This window comes from Cherax quadricarinatus, chromosome 54 (genome assembly GCF_038502225.1).
Source record: "Cherax quadricarinatus isolate ZL_2023a chromosome 54, ASM3850222v1, whole genome shotgun sequence".
NCBI lineage: Eukaryota > Metazoa > Arthropoda > Malacostraca > Decapoda > Parastacidae > Cherax > Cherax quadricarinatus.
Window position 1 is genome coordinate 22,808,159 of NC_091345.1, and position 21,655 is coordinate 22,829,813.

The following is a 21,655-nucleotide window of genomic DNA, read 5'->3' on the forward strand; positions in this document are numbered from 1 at the left end:
TGCCAATACTATGGTCAGAAAGGTAGGCAGAAGTCAGTCTTAAAGTAAAGAATTTAGTCCATTGTGTGGTCCGAAACTGAGCGTGGAGAGGGAGTGCTTGACGTGTCGGTCTTTTCCGAGTAGAATGGGAAGGTAACGAATGAGCATCATCAGGAGATTGACGTTGGCGTTTAGGAGTAGGACCGGAGTTGGTCCGGCGTGAAATGGGCGGGCAATTCAAAAATTGCCGTACCGTAGAGGGAGAAGCCGGAAGCATAGTCAAAGGAGAGCGGAGTTCAGACAAATCGAAGGAGTCAGTCGAAGCCCCGGTACCTGAAGCGGGTGAGGAAACAGTACCAGCAAGAGGTACAGGGGCATCAGGAGTGTCCAAAGAGTGGTCTAAACACAAGGCAGGGTCAGAATGGGGTGCGGTATCAAGAAGGGGCCCGGGGGTAGTGGGTTCATGGACTTGGGCTGCCATGGTTAGGTTACTCCTTTGCTTTTTGTTTTTAAGAAAAAAAAAGAAAGAAGAAAAGAAAATAAAAATAAAAAGAATAAAAAAAGGGGGGAGCGGGGAGGAATAGTTCCCAGGAGGAATGAAAGGGCCGGAAATCTCCCTCCGCGCCCAAGAGGACCTCAACACCGCTAGTAGCGCAGATGCAGCATGGAACTCGTGCCATACCCTACCCTTCATGCCAGTAAACCAGCAATCCGGGATAGCAACCTCACATCTGCCGAGCTACCTCGGTGGACAAAAGAGAGGGCGGCCGGATATCCGCCACAAAGCATACCTCCTTCGGCCACCACCCCCGGAATCCGAAAGGTGGCTTCCAGAGATACACCCGTCGCCCAAAAGACACCCAAAGCTACTTCGGGATACAGGAGAGGGATCGGGACATCCCCAGGCAATCCAGATTCCACGGCAAACTACGCCACCGCCAAGAACCTCAACGGAATGGGATGGACCCTGGTGTCCTTTCCCCTACCTAGGAACTAGCGCGCCTGTGGGAGAAATCCCAAAGGCCAAAAAGAGGAAGGGCAAAAGGGAGGGGTGAGGAGGAGGAGGAATGGAAAAAGGGGAGGATGGGATAGGGGAGGGGAGAATGGGGGGTAATTAGGTTCGGTCTGAGGAAGAAGACCTACAGGGCTAATTCCTCAGACCAAGAGCCTCTTCACCATGCCAAGGAGCCCCCCTTGAAGAGGTACTTATTCTGTAATATAGACTAGAACTGAGCATCATAATCCAAATGAGAACTTACCAAATAAATAAATTTGAATTATAGTTATAAGAACTTCTATTATTTATACAATGCCAAGAATTCTCTGAATTTGTCATTTTATTTTGTGGAGTAATTTCAAGTGAATAGGTTGAAACAGATGCAATACACAGGTTTGTAGCTTTAAACAATAGATGAGTTTTCTTTTATTTTACAGACTTGTCAGAGAGAGATAAAGAAGCTGAAGGAGAAGGAGCTAAAACTTGGTGGGGAACTGACTAGCGCCACCAAGGAAATCGTACGATTGCAATCACTGCTCAAAGATCTTGGCACAGGCCAGGTTTCAGCAGTGTGAGGTCACCTAGAGGCAGTCTTGATGTTTACTTATATTTCACTATTGGTTGCTTGAGTGACCATGAACCTCATCTCTCACTGGCTTCCAAGACAAAGTGAATTTTGGCACCCAAGATAATTAAGAACTATTGATTCTGATGCACTATTACCCTTGGGTAATGATATGTTTTGAAGTCTTAAGAGAGAATTATTATATTCTGTAAATGCTAAGCCTGCATGGTTCATTAGCATTGAAAAGTGAGAAGAATTATCTATACCTCAGAGCTGTTGATTGATCAAAAATTCATCTGGAACCCCTTACCCTCCCCATTTAATTATTCACTCTGAGGTAATTTTATCCTGCTATCCACTTAGTTTTTACAGGTTATGAAAAGGTAGTTGATGGTCCTTGAGTGAATTTATGTCAAATCTATAAAAGTTTTGAGCACTATTACTTCTCATGTCTCAGAGAACATGAAGTGGATTGATACCAAAGGTTTTGTATTTTGTGGTACAACTTGAGATAATATGAGAGTTACCAAAGGGAGAATGCAGAATCTGATGGATTTAAGCATATAGCTGGGAATGTGCATTGTGGTCAACAAAAAGACAAATATTTATGCATTTATTATAATAGTTTAAATAACTTCTTTTTTTTTTGGGTGAATAATTATGTACTTCACCTTATAAGTGCTTGTTTGATGAACACACTACACACCTCAGCTTTTTATACCAAATATTTAATTTTAAGTTTACTGAGGCAAGCAGTTTGCAAGCCCTAGTATTTCAGTCATTCCTTAATGTTTTCTCTAATATAATACTATACTATGCAGAATTTGCCCTTGTCATGCCTTCATTGCAGTGATGTTCACCTAGTGTGTTGGTGGACAAATCTTGGCATGGCAACCCAGGGATAATTTTCACTTCTGATCCTTACTACAGGATACTCAGCTCAATATTGACAACTTTTATTTTAATAGTCACTTTATTAGTAGACTGTCAAACAGTAATTTACTTAGTACATATGAAGACATGTTAAAATGTCACAAATTTTGACTTGCCCAAAAAACATTTTCTATTTATCACCTCTAGCGTTGTTTGACAGTAATTTTAATCTAATTAGATCACCCATTTTAATTGTGCAAGAGTGAGAGATTATGTATAATGACTATTTTTCTCTAAAAGACTTTCTTGTGATATTCTAAATATTACATTGCGGTGCCGAGGACAGTTCTCAGCCTTTAGAATTCCTTAAATCTTGGTTTCTTCCATTCTTTCCAGTATTGTTAGCAATATTTTACATATTTATTTATCCATCAACTTGACCCCATTCCTACCTAAATAGAGTGAAGCAGATGCATCCAACCTTACTAGGACCTTGATGAGGAACTCCATTATGTAGCAACAATATTCCTATGCTCCAATTCAACATTTTCCTCTCAAAATTAATAAATTCTTGCATTTTTATTATGGTAGCGAAGAGGTTACAATAAACACTCTGGATTTGCACAAACCTAACCATCTAACTAGCATGTTAGTCATGTAACCAGTGAGACAGGAGAGGTTTCGCCACTAGTACAGCATTAGCTAAAAACAGGGTTATCATGGCATTCCCATCCACAGCACCTCCATCATATCAGTAATTATACTGTTTGTACTCCTGTCATATGTCAACCCTGTAGGCTCTGTTATTACAATTTTGAATTATATATTATTTCTGACACATGTATAAACTACAGTATTTATCTTAAGATCCCCTGAGGTGTTGGCATATATACCAAGGAGGATGAGTGAGCCACATCACTGCTAACATTATTCTCTTGAGCTTTAATAAAGTACTGCTGCCAGCCTTTCTTAGTACTGTACTACAGTAATTGTCTTGTCCATGTGTTGGTATAATGACTTGCTGTTCATAACCAAGTATCCCAGTTGCTATACATTTCAAACTTCATACTAAAGCCTTATTTTCTTCTAATCTGTGTTCCCTTTATTTTCTTAGTTCACTTTCTCAATGTAAACTTTGTGTTTTAACACACTGGCTGTTTTCCACTAGTAGAGTGACCCATAAAAGAAGAAATACCTTCATAATCAGAAGGTTGCTAGTATCACAGTGTAGATGAACCTCCAAACTACAACATCCCCACCCCTTTATCAGAGTGCTGGCACTGCACCTTTCACCTCTGGGACTTAAGTATGGCTAATTTGTTTAAGTAAATCCCTTCATAAATGTTACCGTGCTCACACTCCAACAGCACATCAAATCATACAAACCACTAGCCTCACTCAGTCCTATTCACCCTGTTGGATGTCCAAGTCCCTCTCATACTGACCATTAGGAAAGAGCAAGGTGATGAGAGTAGCAAAATATTTAGGCAATAGAAGGAGGGGGTATGCAGGAAACAAATGTGTTCAAGTATTTGGGAGCAGACTTTTCGGGACAGTTCTGTGGAGGATGAGGCAAGTCATAATGAGGGAGGGAAGAAAAGAGGGAGAGGGTGGGGGGGAAAGGTGGTGCCTTGAGGCATTTATGGAGATGAAGCTTATCCATGGAGGCAAAAAGAGGAATGTACCAGAGTATAGTGGTACCAACACTTGTATGGATTTGATGTACAAGTTTTAAATGTTGCAGCGAGAAAGAGGCTAGAGGCAGTGGACATAATGTGTGTGATTGCAATGTGTGCTGTGTATATTATGCAGTGAATTTATAGTCTGGGAAATAGGTGTGGGTTACTATGGCTGAGTGTGAAAGTATAAGAGTGCACACATTCAGCAACCTCTTCTACCCCTTCCCTAAGCATAATGCCAGAAACTGAATATTATCAGCAGTACAATACAATAAACCCTCCATTTAAAGGACTTCAGAAATATTGGACAAATCTGCTGGATCAATAGACTGGAAAACAATAGGCAAAGTCCTTGTTCATTATTATTACAATCATGGCAAAATAATGATTTCTTTATCTACCACAATTGCTATTACTGGCTACCTGCACCTTCCAATTAATCTGTTAAATAGAGGGTTTGCTGTATGTATATGCAAAATTAGCAAACATCAGAACACCATTCAAGAATTTAAACTTGGTGCATGTCAGGTCAGTTATGGAACCCACACCTGATGAAGCATGTGAAGAAACTCAAAACAGTCCAAAGGTTTGCAGCCAGGCTAGTACCAGAACCGAGATGCTGAAAAACTAAACTTGATAACTGTGGCAGAGGGAATTATAAGGAAAGACATGATTTCTTTTTCTTTCAACACAATGGCCATCTCCCACAGAGGTAGGGAGACTCGAAAAAGATATGTAAAAATTTTCTCTTTGACATTTAGTAATTTACAGAGTTTACTAGCCCATTGCTCCTGGCATTTTAGTTGCCTCTTATGATATGCATGACATACAAAATCCCAAGAGGAATAGATAAGGCAAATAAAGGATACAGGTGAATGCTGAAAATGTACAGCCATATTGATGTAAGGAAGTATTTCTTTAGTCTGAGGGTTGAAAAGTGAAATGACTTCGGTGGTGGAGGCAAACTTTATACACAGTTCCAAGAGTACATATGATAAGGCCAGAAATCAGTGAAAAGTTAGCAGTGTGTGGCCCAGCTCCTCTTATCTGTTGTATGCATATATAGTTGTGTTACTGCGTGTGTGAGGGGTACATGGCATCCAGACTGTCCCAGTCACATCCCTGATTACATGTCATTATATTCTCTTGTCAGTTGTAATACATTATTGGGCATTGCTGTATTATTGCACACATTTGAAGGAATCATTCGCAACAGTCTAAAAAAAAAAACATCGAATAGGAGCACCTGCTACAACATGTTAGGGAGTATTAACATCAAGACTTAGAAAAAACTTTGGAATAGCTTGGAAGTAAGCAGAAAATTAATTTTAGACTGTTATGTGTGCACCAAGAGCAAAGGTTAGCATTCAATCAGTGCTCTTGTCAAAATCTTATTTTTTTTTTTATCTGATTGTGAGGTTGGTTTTGCTAATTAAGAGTCTGTGTGTTTTGCAAGTTTAGCTCTTAGTGTAGACCATCTTCACAAGTATAGCCAAGCTAAATGTTAAGTCAGGATCTGTCAAAATGCTGGCTGTATTATCTTCCCCTCCATTTTCAGGTTATACACTATACACAACTGAACTGCCTAAAATTGGAGAATATATGTACAAAAGAATTTTATTTTGCTATTGTAGGTAGTCTGTCACTGATACCCAGAAGGCAAAGTGTAAATATGTGTATTAGGAAAATATAATAGATTGCATTATATTGGACATCAGATGTCAGATATAATTTTTTTGCAGTACTTTTGATCATGCAGAGAAAATCTGTTTTGTTGTTCTGTCAAGTGTAGGAAATCTGCTACAAGATCGGTATAAAGACTGTCAAGTGTAGGTACTATGCTACAAGATCCACTTTTGACTCGAGTAAAACTGCATGAAGAATTGATGGTAAAAAGTGTTATTTTTCTTTATTGGGTCACCCTGCCTTGGTAGGATATGGCCGGTTTGTTGAAGAAAAAAAAATACATATTAATTTTTCTCTTTCTACTCACTTGTATGTGGCTGCAGGGGTCAATTCACAGTTTCTGGCCTTGCCTCTTTGCTGGTTGTGTGTGTGTCCATATACTCTGCCTTGTATATATTCTACATTGTAAAAACTCCTGTGCAAACTTTTTCTCTTACAACTTTAACTCACTATTTCACCAATCATTCTTCCTACTTGTGGCCACTCTTTTATTCCTACAAACTTCTGCTACCTGCACTTTTAAATCTACCTCATTTTCACCTGTATTCTCTTATGTCCAACTTTTCTCAGTATCTGCACATATCTTTCCTTGATCTCCTTTAGTTCACTCACTGTCACTACTTCTACCTACACTGATGCCATTTTCCTTACTTTCATTGTTGCTACCAGTAAGTAATGATCTGACATGTCTGTCACCCATCTAAAAACACGCACATCACAAGTCTACCCAACAACCTTTTATCCACTAACACAGTCTAGCAGACTGCTGTCATCACTCCTCATATATCTTGTGTACTTATTTATCTTCATTTCCTTTAAAAAAATTATTACCAAACCTCTTTCTCTACTTATTTCCATTAGAGATTTCCCAATTATCATTTATTCCTGGCACTCCAAACTTTCCTAGCATGCCATCTACAGCATTCTCTCTCTCTTTCTCACATCGCTACTCTAATCCCTCTTTTTTTTTTTCCACAGTAATTCTTTTAATGTTACCACTAGTACTCCTTCAACTCTAGTGCTTTCAGATATACCCAGTTTAACCCTCATTAAAATTTTCTCCTTTTTAGCTTTGTTTCATTGTGCTAAAACAACTTCCTTTCATTTCTAATATTAACAATAAATTCTCTTTTCATACACACACACACATTCCAACAACCCAACTTTAAAACTCCTTCTTTGTCTTTTTAGTAATTGATTTGAGACACTGAGAAGAAAACCAATGAACTTGCCAGTGAGTGAAAAATGACATTTTCTGTATCAAAATCTTCATCTTTTAAGTACTGCATCATATAAATCACTCAGAATAGCGAGTTTATCACTTTTATCCTACATTTTTCCAGTTTGTACCTGCTCTGGGGTCCCTGTAAACTTATAAAATTTATGGCAAGCTATGAAAGAATGTCCAAAAATCTCCTTCACAGATGAGAAAGATAATCAATATTGACTGTGTTGCCATAGGTTATGCCTAAAAACAGTGTTTTAACTCCTGAGAAACCCGGTGGTCTCACCATAACGCCAGTTTGATCAGAATTATGTGGTTTGTTACCGAGATTAATGTTACGAAAGTTTGTAGGTGATTTTTTCAAGAGTGACATTTAGCGAGTTCCTCAATTTTGTTCTCAGTGCCTTGTGTAGGAAAATGTGTTACTAGACCCTTGCTTCCAGCATTTTACTCACATTCAACATGCATTACTGACAGAGGAAGAATTCTTACTCACTTCCCCATGTAACCGAAGGGTAATGCTACAAGAGCAAGAACTATTAAGAGATTAGAAGAAGTGTGTGTACACCTACATAGACGTCCACAGTCACATGTATGGTGTATACTGAGTGGAGGAAGCAGTAGCAAGATTTAGCTGTCTTACGTGTTTGAGAAAGTAAAATTGTTGTACAGTATTTGCATTAATGCCCCTAACCTACATGGGAGCCATGAAAAAAAAGTGGCTATTCTGGTAAACAATGAATGTAGAGATATTAAAATAGTTTGTGATATTTCAGATAAAACTTGACAGTAGCATTTAAATAGATTTTAGCATGTAGCAAAAGTGACTTTAGTATTGCCTTTTGGGATGGTGGAGCGTAAGTTATTACTAGCCCACCCCAAGTGTGTATATTCTGTATCTACTGTTTGACGTAAATTATATTACTTGTATGTGTAGAGTGAGTCATAATAAAGTCTCCACAGATTATATTATTGCTGTTTGAATATATACATTTTTCTGTCAAAACTGGTGGTAGCAGTGGTTTACATTACCTGGAGAGGGCTTCGAGGGTCAGTGCCCCCGCGGTCCAGTGTGTGACCAGGCCTCATGGTAGATCAGGACCTGATAAACCAGGCTGTTACTGTTGGCCTGTCCAGTGCCTTCTTGAAGACAGCCAGGGGTCTTTTGGTAATCCACCTTATGTATGCTGGGAGGCACTTGAACAGTCTTGGGGCCCCTACACTTATTGTGTTGTCTCTTATCGTGCTAGTGGTGCCCCTGCTTTTCATTGGAGGGATGCTGCACCGTCTGCCGAATCTTTTGCTTTCATAGGGAGTGATTTTTTAATGCAAATTTGGTACTAATCCCTCTAGGATTTTCCAAGCGTACATAATCATCTATATCTCCCACCTGCGTTCCACGGAGTACAGGTCAAGGAACTTCAAACGTTTCCAGTAATTTAGGTGTATCACACTTCTGTGTGCCATGAAGGTTTTCTGTACATTTTCTAGGTCAGCAATTTCACCTGCCTTGAAAAGTGCTGTTAGTGTGCAGCAATATTCCCGCCTAGATAGAACAAGCAACCCGAAGAGTGTCATCGTGGGCTTGGCCTCCCTAGTTTTGAAGGTTCTTATTATCCATCCTGTCATTTTTTAATGTGTTTTCTCTTCTGTACCAAGATGCCATTGTGTAGCAGTGTCTGACAGAGTGAATATCATAATGGTATATAATATCGACAGGTTGGTAAGTAAGACACACTAACCAGTCAGTATTATATACCATTTTCATATTCACATAGTCTTGGTTTAAATCTTGAGTTCTATGTGAAATTAGCTGGCCTGGTCATTAAAAATTCTTCCTGAATGAGTTGCTCCACAATTGAAGTAATGATGAAATTCATCAAAGCTTAAATAACATCTTGCTGCTAGACAGATGTTCATTATAGGAGTGCTGAGCCCTGAAAAGAGAGAGTACACGTCAATTAACTCGACGTATCAGTTTTGATGAACAGTTACAGTACCTGCTTATAATAAATACAACACATTGTTTTTGTTTGGTTTTTCTTTTGTTGCTGTTGTAACGAATTGTTACCTAAATGCAACACTGATAAAAGTTTTATCATTACTACTTATAAATTTTACGAGATGGGAAAGAACTTGCCAGGAAAGAACGTAATGTCGGACCTCTCTAAGGGGGGCTCCTTATCATGGTAGAGGGATTTTTTTTGTCCAAGGAATTGGACTTTTCTGTCTTCTCCCTCTGACCAAACCTAATTACCCCTAAATCCCACCTTCCATGTCCCATCCTCCCCATCCCTCCTCTCTCCTACTTCTGACCTTTGGGGTCCTCCCCTCAGACATTTTAGCTCCTAGGTTGGGGACAAGTATTGATGTCCATCCTATTCTGTTGAGGTCCTTGGTGGTGGTGTAGTTTGTTGTGGAATCTGAATCATCTGAAGATGTACCAATCCCCCCTGCAGTATCCATGGGGTCAGGTTAAGGTGTCTTTTGGGCGATGAGTGTATCTCTGGAAGCTACCTGTCAGATTCCAGGAGGTGGTGGCCAAAGGAGGTATGCCTTGTGGTGGGTCTCCAACCGCCCTCTCTTTTGTCTACTGAGATGGCTCAGTGGATGTGAGGTTGCAATCCTGTACTGCCGGTTTACCAACATGAAAGGTAGGGTATGGCACAGGTTCCATGCTGCATCTGCACTACTGGCTGCACTGAGGGTCCTCTTAGGCGTGGAGGGGGATATACGACCCTTTCATGCCTCCTAGGAGCTATTACTCTATGTCCCCCCCCCCCACCACCATTTTTTTTTGTTTTTAAATAAAAAAAATGGGGAACTTATCATGGAGACCCATAACGACATCCCACTTCCAAAACCCTTTCTTGCAGCACCCTCTAAAGACCCTGCCATGCCTTTGGACCGTTCTTCCAACCTGGTACCTTCTTTGGGTAATGTTCCGTTACCTACCTCTGGTACTGCAGTTTCAACCAACCCTTTGAACACCTCTGACCTCTGTGCGGGTTTGACTGTGATCCTGGCTTTTCCACATACAGTGTATCAATTTTTGGATCATATTCACGACTTGGGATGGCCCACCTCTCTACCCCCATCAAACGACCACGGCCTGTCACTGATGAACCTACCTCAGTTTCCTCTCAAGCTAATAAGAAACAAACAACTAAGCATTCCCTTCCCTTACACACTATGTTTCAAAGTCCTTGGACAAAATTCTTTATGCAACAACCAATTTCTACTATCATTCTGACCATAGCATCGGCAAAGCACTCCTTCACCATGTTGGGCAGAACATTTCTTTCCGTGCTCTTAAGAGGGCACACGAGGTGTCACAGTACAAAATTCAAAGCAGGCACATAATCTTTCACTTCTTGAAATTGTTGATGACATACCTGTAATGATATGCAAGCACGTTGCTCTTAATTCTTGCTGTGGAACTATTATCCTTCAACACGATCATACAACGTGACTTTCTTGCACGTAATGACATTTTGGAGCAACCTGAGCTCCAGAATCTCTCGATCATCAAAGTTGAAACTTACACACTCCCTGCCCGCGGGCGGAGGCGCTATCTTTGCAACATAGCGAGGCTAACTTTTGACAGCCGTGAACTGCCACCATCTGTGTACGCAGTAGGACAACACCTACAAGAGCAGGAGGTGATCCCTACCCCGCAACAATGTAGAAATTGCTGGCACTTAGGCCACCCAGCAGAATACTACAGATCAGTGGCAGAATATCCTGTTTGTGATGCAGCTGACCATAGTAGTCCATCCTGTAGTCACACTTCTTCCTGCCTTAATTGCAAAGAGGTGCACCCTGTTTATTTTTGCCGTTGCCAGATTTTCTTAAGAGAAAGAGAGCTCCATTGTCTAAAAGAGAGAGGGCTTCTCTTACGCCATGGCAATCTGCCATTTCCGCCTCCATGGCTCTTTTATTCCAAGGTCGTTAGACGGCTCCAGACCTCAGTAGTGCCTGCTGATACAATTACCTGTGTCCCTTCTGTGGTGACCTCTGTGTCCAATCCTTTTGGTGTTCTGGGCTCTGAGGTTGCAACCTCATCATCTCTTACTGCCCTTACCTCTTCAACTTCCCAGTGACGTGTTTCAACGTCTATGTGCCCCCACCAATCTAAATCGATGCCACGTATACCTTCTCCAAAGTCTACATCTTCATTTAAGTCCAATTCTCCTGCAACCCCCAAACCACATGACATTCCCAACAGTTCTTCACACCTATCTCTGAATCTTGACCTTTACCTCGGGATGCATCTGATATTGTTGTGGAGGTTCATCTACCCCAACATACAATTGCTTTCTCACCTGTCCCTCCGGAAGTTTCAGCTTGTCAAGACACCTCCATTCCTTCTTTGGTGTCTTTTATTGAATCTTCACTTATTACCCAATCAACACCTTCACCCTCCGCTGCCAAACTCTCTTGACTTCTCTCTCATCTGAAACTACTGAAGCCATCTCTATGTTATTGAGGCGACAACAGCAACTGATGGACACTGGTCCATCCCCCGGCACTTCATATTCTCGCCCTCTGCACCTTTCTTCACGTCATTCCAGTACCTCACTCCTTACTAAATTCCCAGTGCCTCCGCATGTTGACTTTACTAGCTTATTTACAGTGGAATATTCGAGGCCTCGGGTATTCGGGGAGAGCTTCAGGTGCTGCTTTCCCGTTTTTTCCTGTGTGTTTGCAATAACCAAAATTGCGCTCTGCTGTTTTCTGCCCCATCTCGGGCTATATCTTATTACATTCATTGGATCCTCTTACCGATGGAACTTTTGATGAAAGTGTACTTCTCATGCGCCACGGTATACTACATTCTCAGGTCCTTGTCTGTACTTTGCTGCATTACACTGTAGCTACCATCTACTTGGACAAGTCCCCTCATGGAAGGTTCCTTGATGTTGGTGAGGGGCTCTTGATTTAGGGAATTGGATCTGTGCTCCAGTTCCCCGAATTAAGCCTGAATGCCTTCCACATCCCCCCCCCCTGGGTGCTGTATAATCCTACGGGTTTAGCGCTTCCCCCTTGATTATAATAATAATACTTGGACAAGTGTTATAGTCTGCTCTTCATATTTTTCTCCTTTGCCATTATCTATTCCGGATGTGGCATCTCTTGATTTCTTCCCTACATCCTCCTCCTCTCCTATTAGGAGATTTCAGTGCTCATCATTTCCTCTGGGAAGGGTCTAACTGTGACTCTCGTGGCGATCGGTTAGAGGCTCTTCTCACTTCTCTTCCCCTCCATGTTTTAAATATGGGTACTCACTCATTTCGAACCTCGTACTTGAACTCTCTCTGGCATAGATCTCTAAATCTGCTTCTCAACTGCACTCAACTTTATCTGGTCAGTGCTCCCTGATTTACATAACTGATCATTTTCCTATCTTTCTTACTTCTCATACATATTCTCGACTTCCTCCATGAGTAGTTTGGAAAAATGTATGGAAACTGAATGCCAAGTACTCTCCAGACTGGGCACTGGTTCTTAGGGTTGCTAGGTCAGCATTGGAAGCACTCTAAGTTGAAGAAAAAAAAAAAAAAATGGAAATCATCTTGTCCGTATCTCTCAGGGGCTCCATCTATGTCCCTCATTTCTTTCCTCTAAGTCTGCAGTTAGACTTTTCTTCTAGCACAGAAGTCTTATAATGTGCCCTTTTCGCTTCTAGAATTTTTATTTTATTTTATTTAAAAGCATCAAGTACAGCAGTTCAGGTACAGAAAACAGAATAACACTCCACTAATAAAGGAAAAATTTTTTTTACTCTTCTATCATATAACATGGAACCAATTGAAAGTCAACCCAGCCCACTTCCAATCATTATGAACACCCATAGGTTTATGGGTCATAATGACTAACTTGATATAGCCTTGACATACACAAGACAATCTAAACACCTACCCATTGGAAACTTGAAAAAAGGAGTACATTAACACAATGAAATCAGACTGTAAATTCCAGTATTCAATCATTACTGGTATAGAACTTAAGTAACAATGTTACAATGGTATACAGAATTACTAAAACAATAAGCTCCATGAAACTTGAAATTGAATCATGGTATTCTTTTTTTTTCCGTTTTTAATTGAAACCAAAATATACGAAAAAGCCCCAAATAATGAACATAAGACTTTTACAGAGCTAGAATGTATGATCACATACAAATGAAAACCAAAAACACCTAAGACCCCAACCAACCCCCTACCTAGCATCTAAACCAATTATAAACCCACAAAGTATACCTTTGCCTGTATACAGTGATATTGATAAAAGGTGCTTAAGTATACATCAATGGATTATATACACCATAAGTGATAAAAAAAATTACAATGCAATATCCCTGGGATCGCTTCTAGAACTAGAGTCAACACTTTCCGTTTGCTGATCATTGGCAGCCGGGCCTAGTGGTATACATATTTGTATGCTTCAGCATTTACATTCGTAAGCCCTTGCAGTCCTCTTACTTTTTTTAATCTTATTTGGCCACAAGGGGCTCTTTCCCCAGCTGTGGAAAACTGTTGTTGTTCTGCCTTTTAATAAACCAGGTACTTCGGGCCATGATGCCTCACACTATCGTCCCATTGCTCTTACCAGTGCAGTTTACAAGTTGATAAAACGTCTAGTAAATAGACGCTCGGTGTGGTACGTATTTAGAGAGAGCCTCTCCACTATTGGTCCTTTACTCCGCTTGTATATACCTACGTTCGTTATCCCTTTGCTAGTAATCACTCAAACCATACCACGTGCGGGGATAGAACCCGCGATCAGAGTCTCTCAAAACTCCAGACCGTCGCGTTAGCCACTGGACCAGCTAGCCACAACAGTTATAGCAGTCTTTTTTTATTTTTATCTTGAAAAGGCATATGACACTACTTGGAGATATAACATCTTGGCCAAAACTCATTCCTTAGGCCTCTGAGGCAATATGCCACTTCTTCTAAACTTTTTACCTGAGAAATATTTCCATGTTCGAGTTAATAATTTCCTTTTTCTGGACTTTGTCTAAGCTGAAGGCTTTTTCTACTTGCTATAAATGATCTGGCCTCTGTTCTCCCATTACTTTATGTCGATGACTGTGCATGCGTTGATTGTTGCCTAGTAGCAGACCCACTCCAGAATACTGTCAGCTGTGTTTCCCATTGGGCCACTATGCACAAGTTTAAATTTTCTGGTGCTAAAAAGCACCAAATTACTTAAACCAAACGTTCTGCTGTCTCTGATACTCCATTGTACCTGTACGGCTCCAGAATCCCTGAACATGATGCAGTCGGATTTCTTGGCCTTCTATTTGATCGCCAGCTGTTCTGGAAACCTCACATTACTTTCCTGAAAGCAATTTGCTATAGCCAGCTGAGCCTCCTTTTAAACCCTCGCTCATCTTTCGTGTAGAGTTCGATTGAACTCTGTCCTTTGACTACATTCAGCCCAAATTTGATCGAAACTAGACTATGGTGACCCAATAAATTCTGCGGCCTCTCCCGCAACTCCCGTAATCAACAGGGATTACGTTTATGTCTAAGACGTTTTTCGCTCCTTTCCTGTCGAGAATTTATATGCAGAGACGAATGTTCCATCTTTGAATGATCGCCGTGATGCCCATTATCTCCATTATTTTGTCTGCGTCACAACGATTCTTCTGCATACAGGATAGTAACTGACCTTAGTAGAGGTCCAACATTTGTTCACTGCGTCTTTACTCGCTCTTGACTTCTCTTCAGTTGCCCCATTTATATGTTCACCTAGCATCTAACTTTTCTCTTTTACCTTGAGAGGTACCGACAGTTCATGTCTGTTCTCTACCGCCGTGCATGAAAGCTCTAATAACCACAGTGGCTTCTCACTCCCTTTTTCTTAACCACTTTCGGTCATATTCTAGGGCCATTGCAGTTTACAATGATGGTTCTAAATCCTGTGTTGGGATTGCAGCACTGTTCCCGAACAGTGTTGTACGATATTTATTAGACTGCTAGCATCTTCACAGCTGAACTGTATGCAATTCTCATAGTGATAATCCACATTGCTTCCAGGCCTACCTCATCGTTTGTGGTAGTCTCGGACTCCTTTAGTGCTTTGCAAACTATCAAAATACAGTGGACCCCCAGTTAACGATATTATTTCATTCCAGAAGTATGTTCAGGTGCCAGTACTGAACGAATCTGTTCCCATAAGGAATATTGTGAATTAGATTAGTCCATTTCAGACCCCCAAACATACACGTACAAACACACTTACATAAATACACTTACATAATTGGTCGCATTGGGAGCTGATCGTAAAGCGGGGGTCCACTGTACTTAATTCGCCTCATCCCCTAGTTCTTTGTATACAACTTGGGTTGAACTGCATTTCTAGCCAAACAAAGAAATAATTTTCGTTAAGCCATAAATGTATTTTCCTACCTTCTATCTGTTTTGAATTAAATATTAAGTACAGTGGTCCCCCGCTTTTCGTAGTTCCCGGCAATCGTAAAATTCGCCAATCATAGGGGTATTTTTGTATAAACATGGACTCGCTTTTCATAGGTTGACTCGCGAGTCGTAGTTCGTCCGGGACGCGTACGCACGGCGTGAGCCAGGGCGGCAGCCAGTCTGGCATTGTTTACCAGTGAGCGAAGGTCCCCTCACGTACTCCAGCGAAATATTTCATAATATTCCATTTATTTTAGTAGGTAAGACACATAGGCAACAGTTAGGCAACTTTATTCCGAAACGTTTCGCCTACACAGTAGGCTTCTTCAGTCGAATACAGAAAGTAGGCAGGAACAGTAGAGATGTGAAGACGATGTAATCAGTCCATCACCCTTGAAGTTGTAGAATTTGAGGTTGTCAGTCCCTCGGCCTGGAGAAGTTCAGTTCCATAGTCAGGAATTATCTGAAGATCAAGCGACAGTGCGGAGACTTAAATACTGTCGAAAGGAGAGGTGCAGAGTAGTAGTAGTAGTAGTAGTGAGAGTGTAGCCACTGAGAGGACAGGTCCCTCTCAGATCCAACAGTTCTCACTTGAAAGGGTTGTCTAAGGCGTTTTCTGTACCAAGAGGCCATGTGTTGCAGTGTCTGACAAGATGAACATCAAAATGGTATACAATACCGACAGGTTGGTAGGTAAGACACACAGGCAACAGTTAGGCAACTTTATTCCGAAACGTTTCGCCTACACAGTAGGCTTCTTCAGTCGAATACAGAAAGTAGGCAGGAACAGTAGAGATGTGAAGACGATGTAATCAGTAACTGTTGCCTATGTGTCTTACCTACCAACCTGTCGGTATTGTATACCATTTTGATGTTCATTTATTTTAGTGCTTGCAAGTACTAAATAAGCTACCATGGCTCCAAAGAAAGCTCCTAGTGCCAAGCCTGTAGTAAAGAAGGTGAGAAATACGATTGAATTTAAGAAAACCATCATTGAACAATATGAAAGTGGTACAAGTGTGGCCGAATTGTCCAGGATGTATAAGAAACCCTACACAACCTTATGTTCCATAGTGGCCAAGAAAAATGAAATAAAGGATGCTGTTGTTGCAAAGGGAGTAACTATGCTGACAAAAATGAGATCACCAGTACTGGAAGAGGTTGAGAAGTTATTATTGGTGTGGATAAATGAGAAACAATTAGCAGGAGATACTCTTATGACTTCGTTCATTTGTGAAAAGGCTAGGCAGTTGCATGAAGATTTGGTAAAGAAATTGCCTGCAAATAGTGGTGAAGTGAGTGAATTTAAATTCAAATTCAAAGTTTATTCTCTATAAGGATTACAATGCTGAGTTTACAGAATTTGGTTATTGTGTGGTTTACATGTAGTAAAATAATTACAGAGTGTACCACTAGAACACCTAGCATGGCTAGGCATTTTGGGCAGACTTATATTAAATCTTAAGTTTAAAATATTACAAAATTATGAGGTAAGTTGGTATTTATTTATTTATTTATTTATTTATTTATTTATTTATTTATTAACAATTTGAGCACACATACAGAGGTACAAAAAAATACAGATAAGAGCAGCATGCCAAAGCCACTTATACTATGCATAGCATTACGGGCTGGCTTAAAATTAACTTAAGATTAACTAAGCAATGATGAAATCAGTGATAAAACATTAATGTAAACAGATTACTATAAAGCACAAGCGAGTATTACAAAGACAGGTCATATGGTTGCATGCATTGTTGTACATTCAGTCGTATGGAGTATTCTGTTAGGTAGTGTATTTAAAAAATAATAGTTAGATTGGGTTTTAGGTTTAACATTTATGTGATATAATTGTGAGAAACATTTAAGATATACAATTTATAAGGTTCAGTTATTCAGTATTTATTTGGTTTTGGGTGAATAAGTGATCTTTGAGAAGAGACTTGAATTTATAAACAGGTAGTGTTTCTTTTATATTTACAGGTAATGAATTCCAGATTTTAGAGCCTTTTATGTGCATTGAGTTTTTGCATAGTGTGAGATGGACACGAGGAACATCAAAGAGTGATCTGTGCCTTGTGTTATGGTCATGTGTTCTGTTGAGGTTGGCAAGGAGATGTTTGAGGGGAGGGTTAATATCAGAGTTAAGTGTTCTATGTATGTAATAGGTGCAGTAATAAGTATGGATGTTTTGTATGGTGAGTAGGTTTAGTGTATTGAATATTGGTGGAGTGTGCTGCCTGTAGTGAGAATTTGTTATCATTCTAACTGCAGCCTTTTGTTGGGTAATTAGTGGTCTGAGATGGTTAATTGTTGTTGAGCCCCATGCACAAATTCCATAGGCGAGATAGGGGTAAATAAGAGTGATATAGGGCCAGGAGGGCTGACTGTGGAGCATAGTACCGTATCTTCGATAGTATGCCTACAGTCTTGGAAATTTTCTTAGAAATTTGTTGAATATGTGTATGAAATTTGAGTCTATTATCAAGGTGGATTCCTAAGAATTTTCCCTCTGTTAGCTTTGTGATAGGTGATCCGTTTATCATTATGTTAAGAGGGACATCTGTAGCTCTGTTACCAAACTGAATGAAGTAGGTTTTGTCAATGTTTAGTGTAAGTTTGTTAGTCCTCATCCAGGTAGATATTTTCTGTAATTCGGTATTTACAGTACTGGCTAGCGTGACTGGGCTCGGGTGGGAGAAGACGTATGTAGTGTCATCTGCAAATAGTGTGGGTTTGAGTAATTGCGAAGCATTTGGTAGGTCATTTATGTATAGGAGAAAGAGAAGAGGGCCAAGGACACTTCCCTGTGGGACACCAACTGTAATTGGTTGTGCAGAAGAGTTTGCCCCATTTGCGTACACATATTGGCTTCTGTTGCTGAGGTATGACTTAAGGTAGTTGAGGGAGTGCCCTCTTATACCATAGTGTGACAATTTTATGTGGAGCAAGTCATGGTCAACTGTATCAAAAGCTTTACGCAAGTCAATGAAGATCCCCAGTGGGACTTCTTTTTTCTCTATTGCAGTGTATATATGTTCTAGCATGTGTATAATAGCATCATTAGTATTTTTATTAGGCCTGAATCCAAATTGGCAGGGGTTGAGTATGTTTTGGGAGATAAGGTAGGAGTAGATTCGTTTATGAATTAATTTTTCAAAGATTTTTGAGAGAGTGTGTAAGTTGGATATTGGCCTATAGTTATTCAACTCTGTTTGGTCTCCTCCTTTGTGGATCGGGGTGACCCTTGCTATTTTGAGTACTGTAGGGAAGGTGGAGGATTCAATGGATTTGTTAAAGAGTGTTGCAATGATTGGTGATAGTACTTGTGACGCTTTTTTGTATATAAAGGGTGGTAAGGTATTTAAATCTCCTGCCTTGTTTTTTAGTGCGTTGATAATAAGGGAGACTTCGTATGGGTTAGTCGGAGCTAGGAACAGTGTGTTCGGGTAGTTGCCAGTGAGGTAGTCATTTGGTGGGGTATCTGAGCTTGGGATTTTATTGGCAAGATTTTGTCCTATAGTGGAGAAGAAATCATTGAGTCTGTTTGCTGTTTCTGTTGGTGGGAGTTGGGGTTCATCTGATTTTGCTAATTTTATTTCGCTATTTCGTGATATCTTTTTTGTTCCCAGAATTTCTGATAGGGTTTTCCAGGTCTTTTTTATATCACCTCGTAAGTTGGATAATCTGTTCTCATAATACAATTTTTTTGCCCTTCTTATCAGGCTGGTTAGGATTGACGAGTAACGTTTTGTTTGGTCTCTGGTTATGTGACCCATTCTGTACTGTTTTTCATATTGGTGTTTTGTATTTATGGATTTGAGAATGCTGGGTGTTAGCCAGGGACTGTTCAGTCTCTTAGCTGTCACCTGTTTAGTTTTTTTAGGGCAGTGCTTGTTATAGAGGTATTGGGTCTTTTTTAGAAAATTATTAATACATTCGTCAATATCTGTATAGATTTCTAGCTCAATGTGCCAGTCAATGTTTGCTACTGCTGTTGTGAAGTTATTAACCCTTTGAGGGTTTTCGTCGTACTAGTACGTCTTACGCGTAGGGGTTTTTGACGTACTAGTACTCATAAATTCTAGCGACCTCAAATCTAGTGGGAGAAAGCTGGTAGGCCTTCATATGAAAGAATGGGTCTATGTGGTCAGTGTGCACAGTCTAAAAAAAATCCTGCAGCACACGGTGCATAATGAGAAAAAAAAAACTTTTTCCATTTTTTTTAATAAATCAGCGACTTTGCAGTGTATTTTCGTATAGTATTTATTGTATTCTAGTTTTCTTGGTCTCATTTTATAGAATGGAAGACATATTACTGAAATTGAGATGATTTTGACTGGTTTTACAATGAAAGGTGCCTTGAAATTGAGCTCAAAGTACCAGAAATGTTCGATTTTTACCAAACTTCAAAATTAAACAAATCGTGCCAAGCGTGCAATACACGTCAACTGGTGAGTCTAATATTCTTTCACAAGTGCACCAATAATATTTATACCATTTTTTACACTAATGCAGTAGTCTGCATAACAGTAAATCTTATATTTTTTGTGAGAATAAAAATTCAAAGTGGAAAGCAAAACAATATAAGAGGGGCCTTGAGACGTGACTAATGACTAGAGGAAATGTCATTTTAGTGCCAGGAATGTCTTTCTTGTTTATTCTGGACCCTATTCCGAAATTGGCATCTTTTGAAATTTGTGTGAAATTGGCAAAATTGCTAAATTCTGACCACTGTACTGGATAGTTGAATTTATAAATGGGTGGTTTCTTGCACCCATTCGATAGAAAAAATGGAGTTCTAGCGAAATATTCATGTTTTTTGTCGACTAGTACAGTGAAATTGGCCTAAAATGGGGCTCAAAGTGGGCAAAATCGCCGATCCGTAAACATCGCCGAGACCGCTATCTTTGGGAGAGCATAATTCCGTAAGTTTTCTATCAAATTTCAAACTTTTGGTGTCGTTATGATCGGGAAAAGATTCTCTATCTTTTCATAAGAGAAAATAATTTTTTTTTTTTTTTAAATTTGGCCGACCCTGAGAACGAGTTTCGGAGAGGGCCTGTCGACCCTCAAAGGGTTAATGGCTGCCTCATTGTGAAGTCTGAAAGTGACTTTAGTAGTGTCTTGGGGTAGTTTACCAAGAGTTGTTATGAGGAAAATAGGGTAGTGGTCTGTGGTATTATCTGTAATTATGCCTGATTTTAAAGGGGATATGGTGTTGGTCCAGATGTGGTCAAGTAGGGAAACACTAGTCTCTGTAACTCTTGTAGGTTTTGTTACTGTTGGTAGCAACATACAGTTACTCATTGTGTTTGTGAATTCAGTAACGTGTGGGTCCTGGTCTTGCAGGAGATTTATATTGAAGTCACCTGAGAGTAGTAAGTGATCTTTGTTCATGCGTGCATCAGTTATCATACTTCCTAGGTTTTGACTAAATTGGCTAATGTTTGACTGTGGAACTCTGTAGATGTTTATCAATGTGAGGTTTTTGGAGGTATTTGGATTTGAATTTGGCTATTATATATTCCCCATGTTCATCCCTTGTGCAAGTATTAGTGATACATTCTAGTTGGTCTGAGTAGTATATGGCTGTGCCACCCCCTTGTTGGTCTGGCCTACAGTTGTGTATGGCTGTGTAACCAGGAATGGCATAGACATCTGTACTATCACGCTTTAGCCAGGTTTCAGTTAGTGTAATGATGGACATATTGGCATGTAAGGAATTTAGTAATGCTATGAGGTCATCGTAATGCTTGCTTAAAGATCTGATATTGTAGTTAAAGATAGTTATGTTGTTGTTGGCACTGAGAAGTGCCTTTGATTGTTCTGCTAAGTGACTAAATACTAGTGAGAGTTTAGCAATGTGAATGCTTTTGTTTTGGCACTATACATAGTTTCAGTATTGGAGTATCACAGGCCAACTTATGACTAGTTAAGATTCACTATTTTGAGATTGAGATTGATATTTCTGTTTATGGTCAAATTGGTGAGTGAGTGTAAGTGTGAACCACCAGGTGGTATTCGTATTATTAGTTGACAGGGTGTATCAGGGAGATAAGATGTTTTCTGATGGTAGATTTGAAGGTGATGAATGTGTCTGCAGTTTTGGAATTTTCAGGTAGGGTGTTCCAGATTTTAGGGCCTTTGACATACATTGAATTTTTGTAAAGGTTTAGTCGGACACGGGGAATGTCATAGAGATGTTTGTGTCTGGTGTTG

The 21,655-nt window shown here is 40.0% G+C and overlaps 1 protein-coding gene and 1 long non-coding RNA gene across 14 annotated transcripts in view; one reads left to right on the top strand and one right to left on the bottom strand.

The window, feature by feature from the left end:
• Positions 1–7,973, top strand: part of RapGAP1 (Rap GTPase activating protein 1) — a 388,752-nt gene extending 380,779 nt beyond the window's left edge. For all 12 annotated transcript variants that reach the window (XM_070096729.1, XM_070096728.1, XM_070096730.1 and 9 more), the window contains one exon: positions 1,414–7,973. In XM_070096729.1, coding sequence (XP_069952830.1) covers positions 1,414–1,551 — 138 coding nt within the window. In that variant the 3' untranslated portion in view covers positions 1,552–7,973. The remainder of the gene's footprint in view (positions 1–1,413) is intronic.
• LOC138854313 (uncharacterized) overlaps positions 1–21,655 on the bottom strand; it is a 65,093-nt gene that overhangs the window by 22,977 nt on the left and 20,461 nt on the right. Inside the window, exon 3 of one of the 2 annotated variants that reach the window (XR_011393518.1) lies at positions 8,037–8,941. This is a non-coding gene — a long non-coding RNA (uncharacterized lncRNA). Of the gene's footprint in view, positions 1–7,374; positions 8,942–21,655 lie in introns of those variants that run through there. The other variant, XR_011393517.1, reaches the window with a different exon arrangement.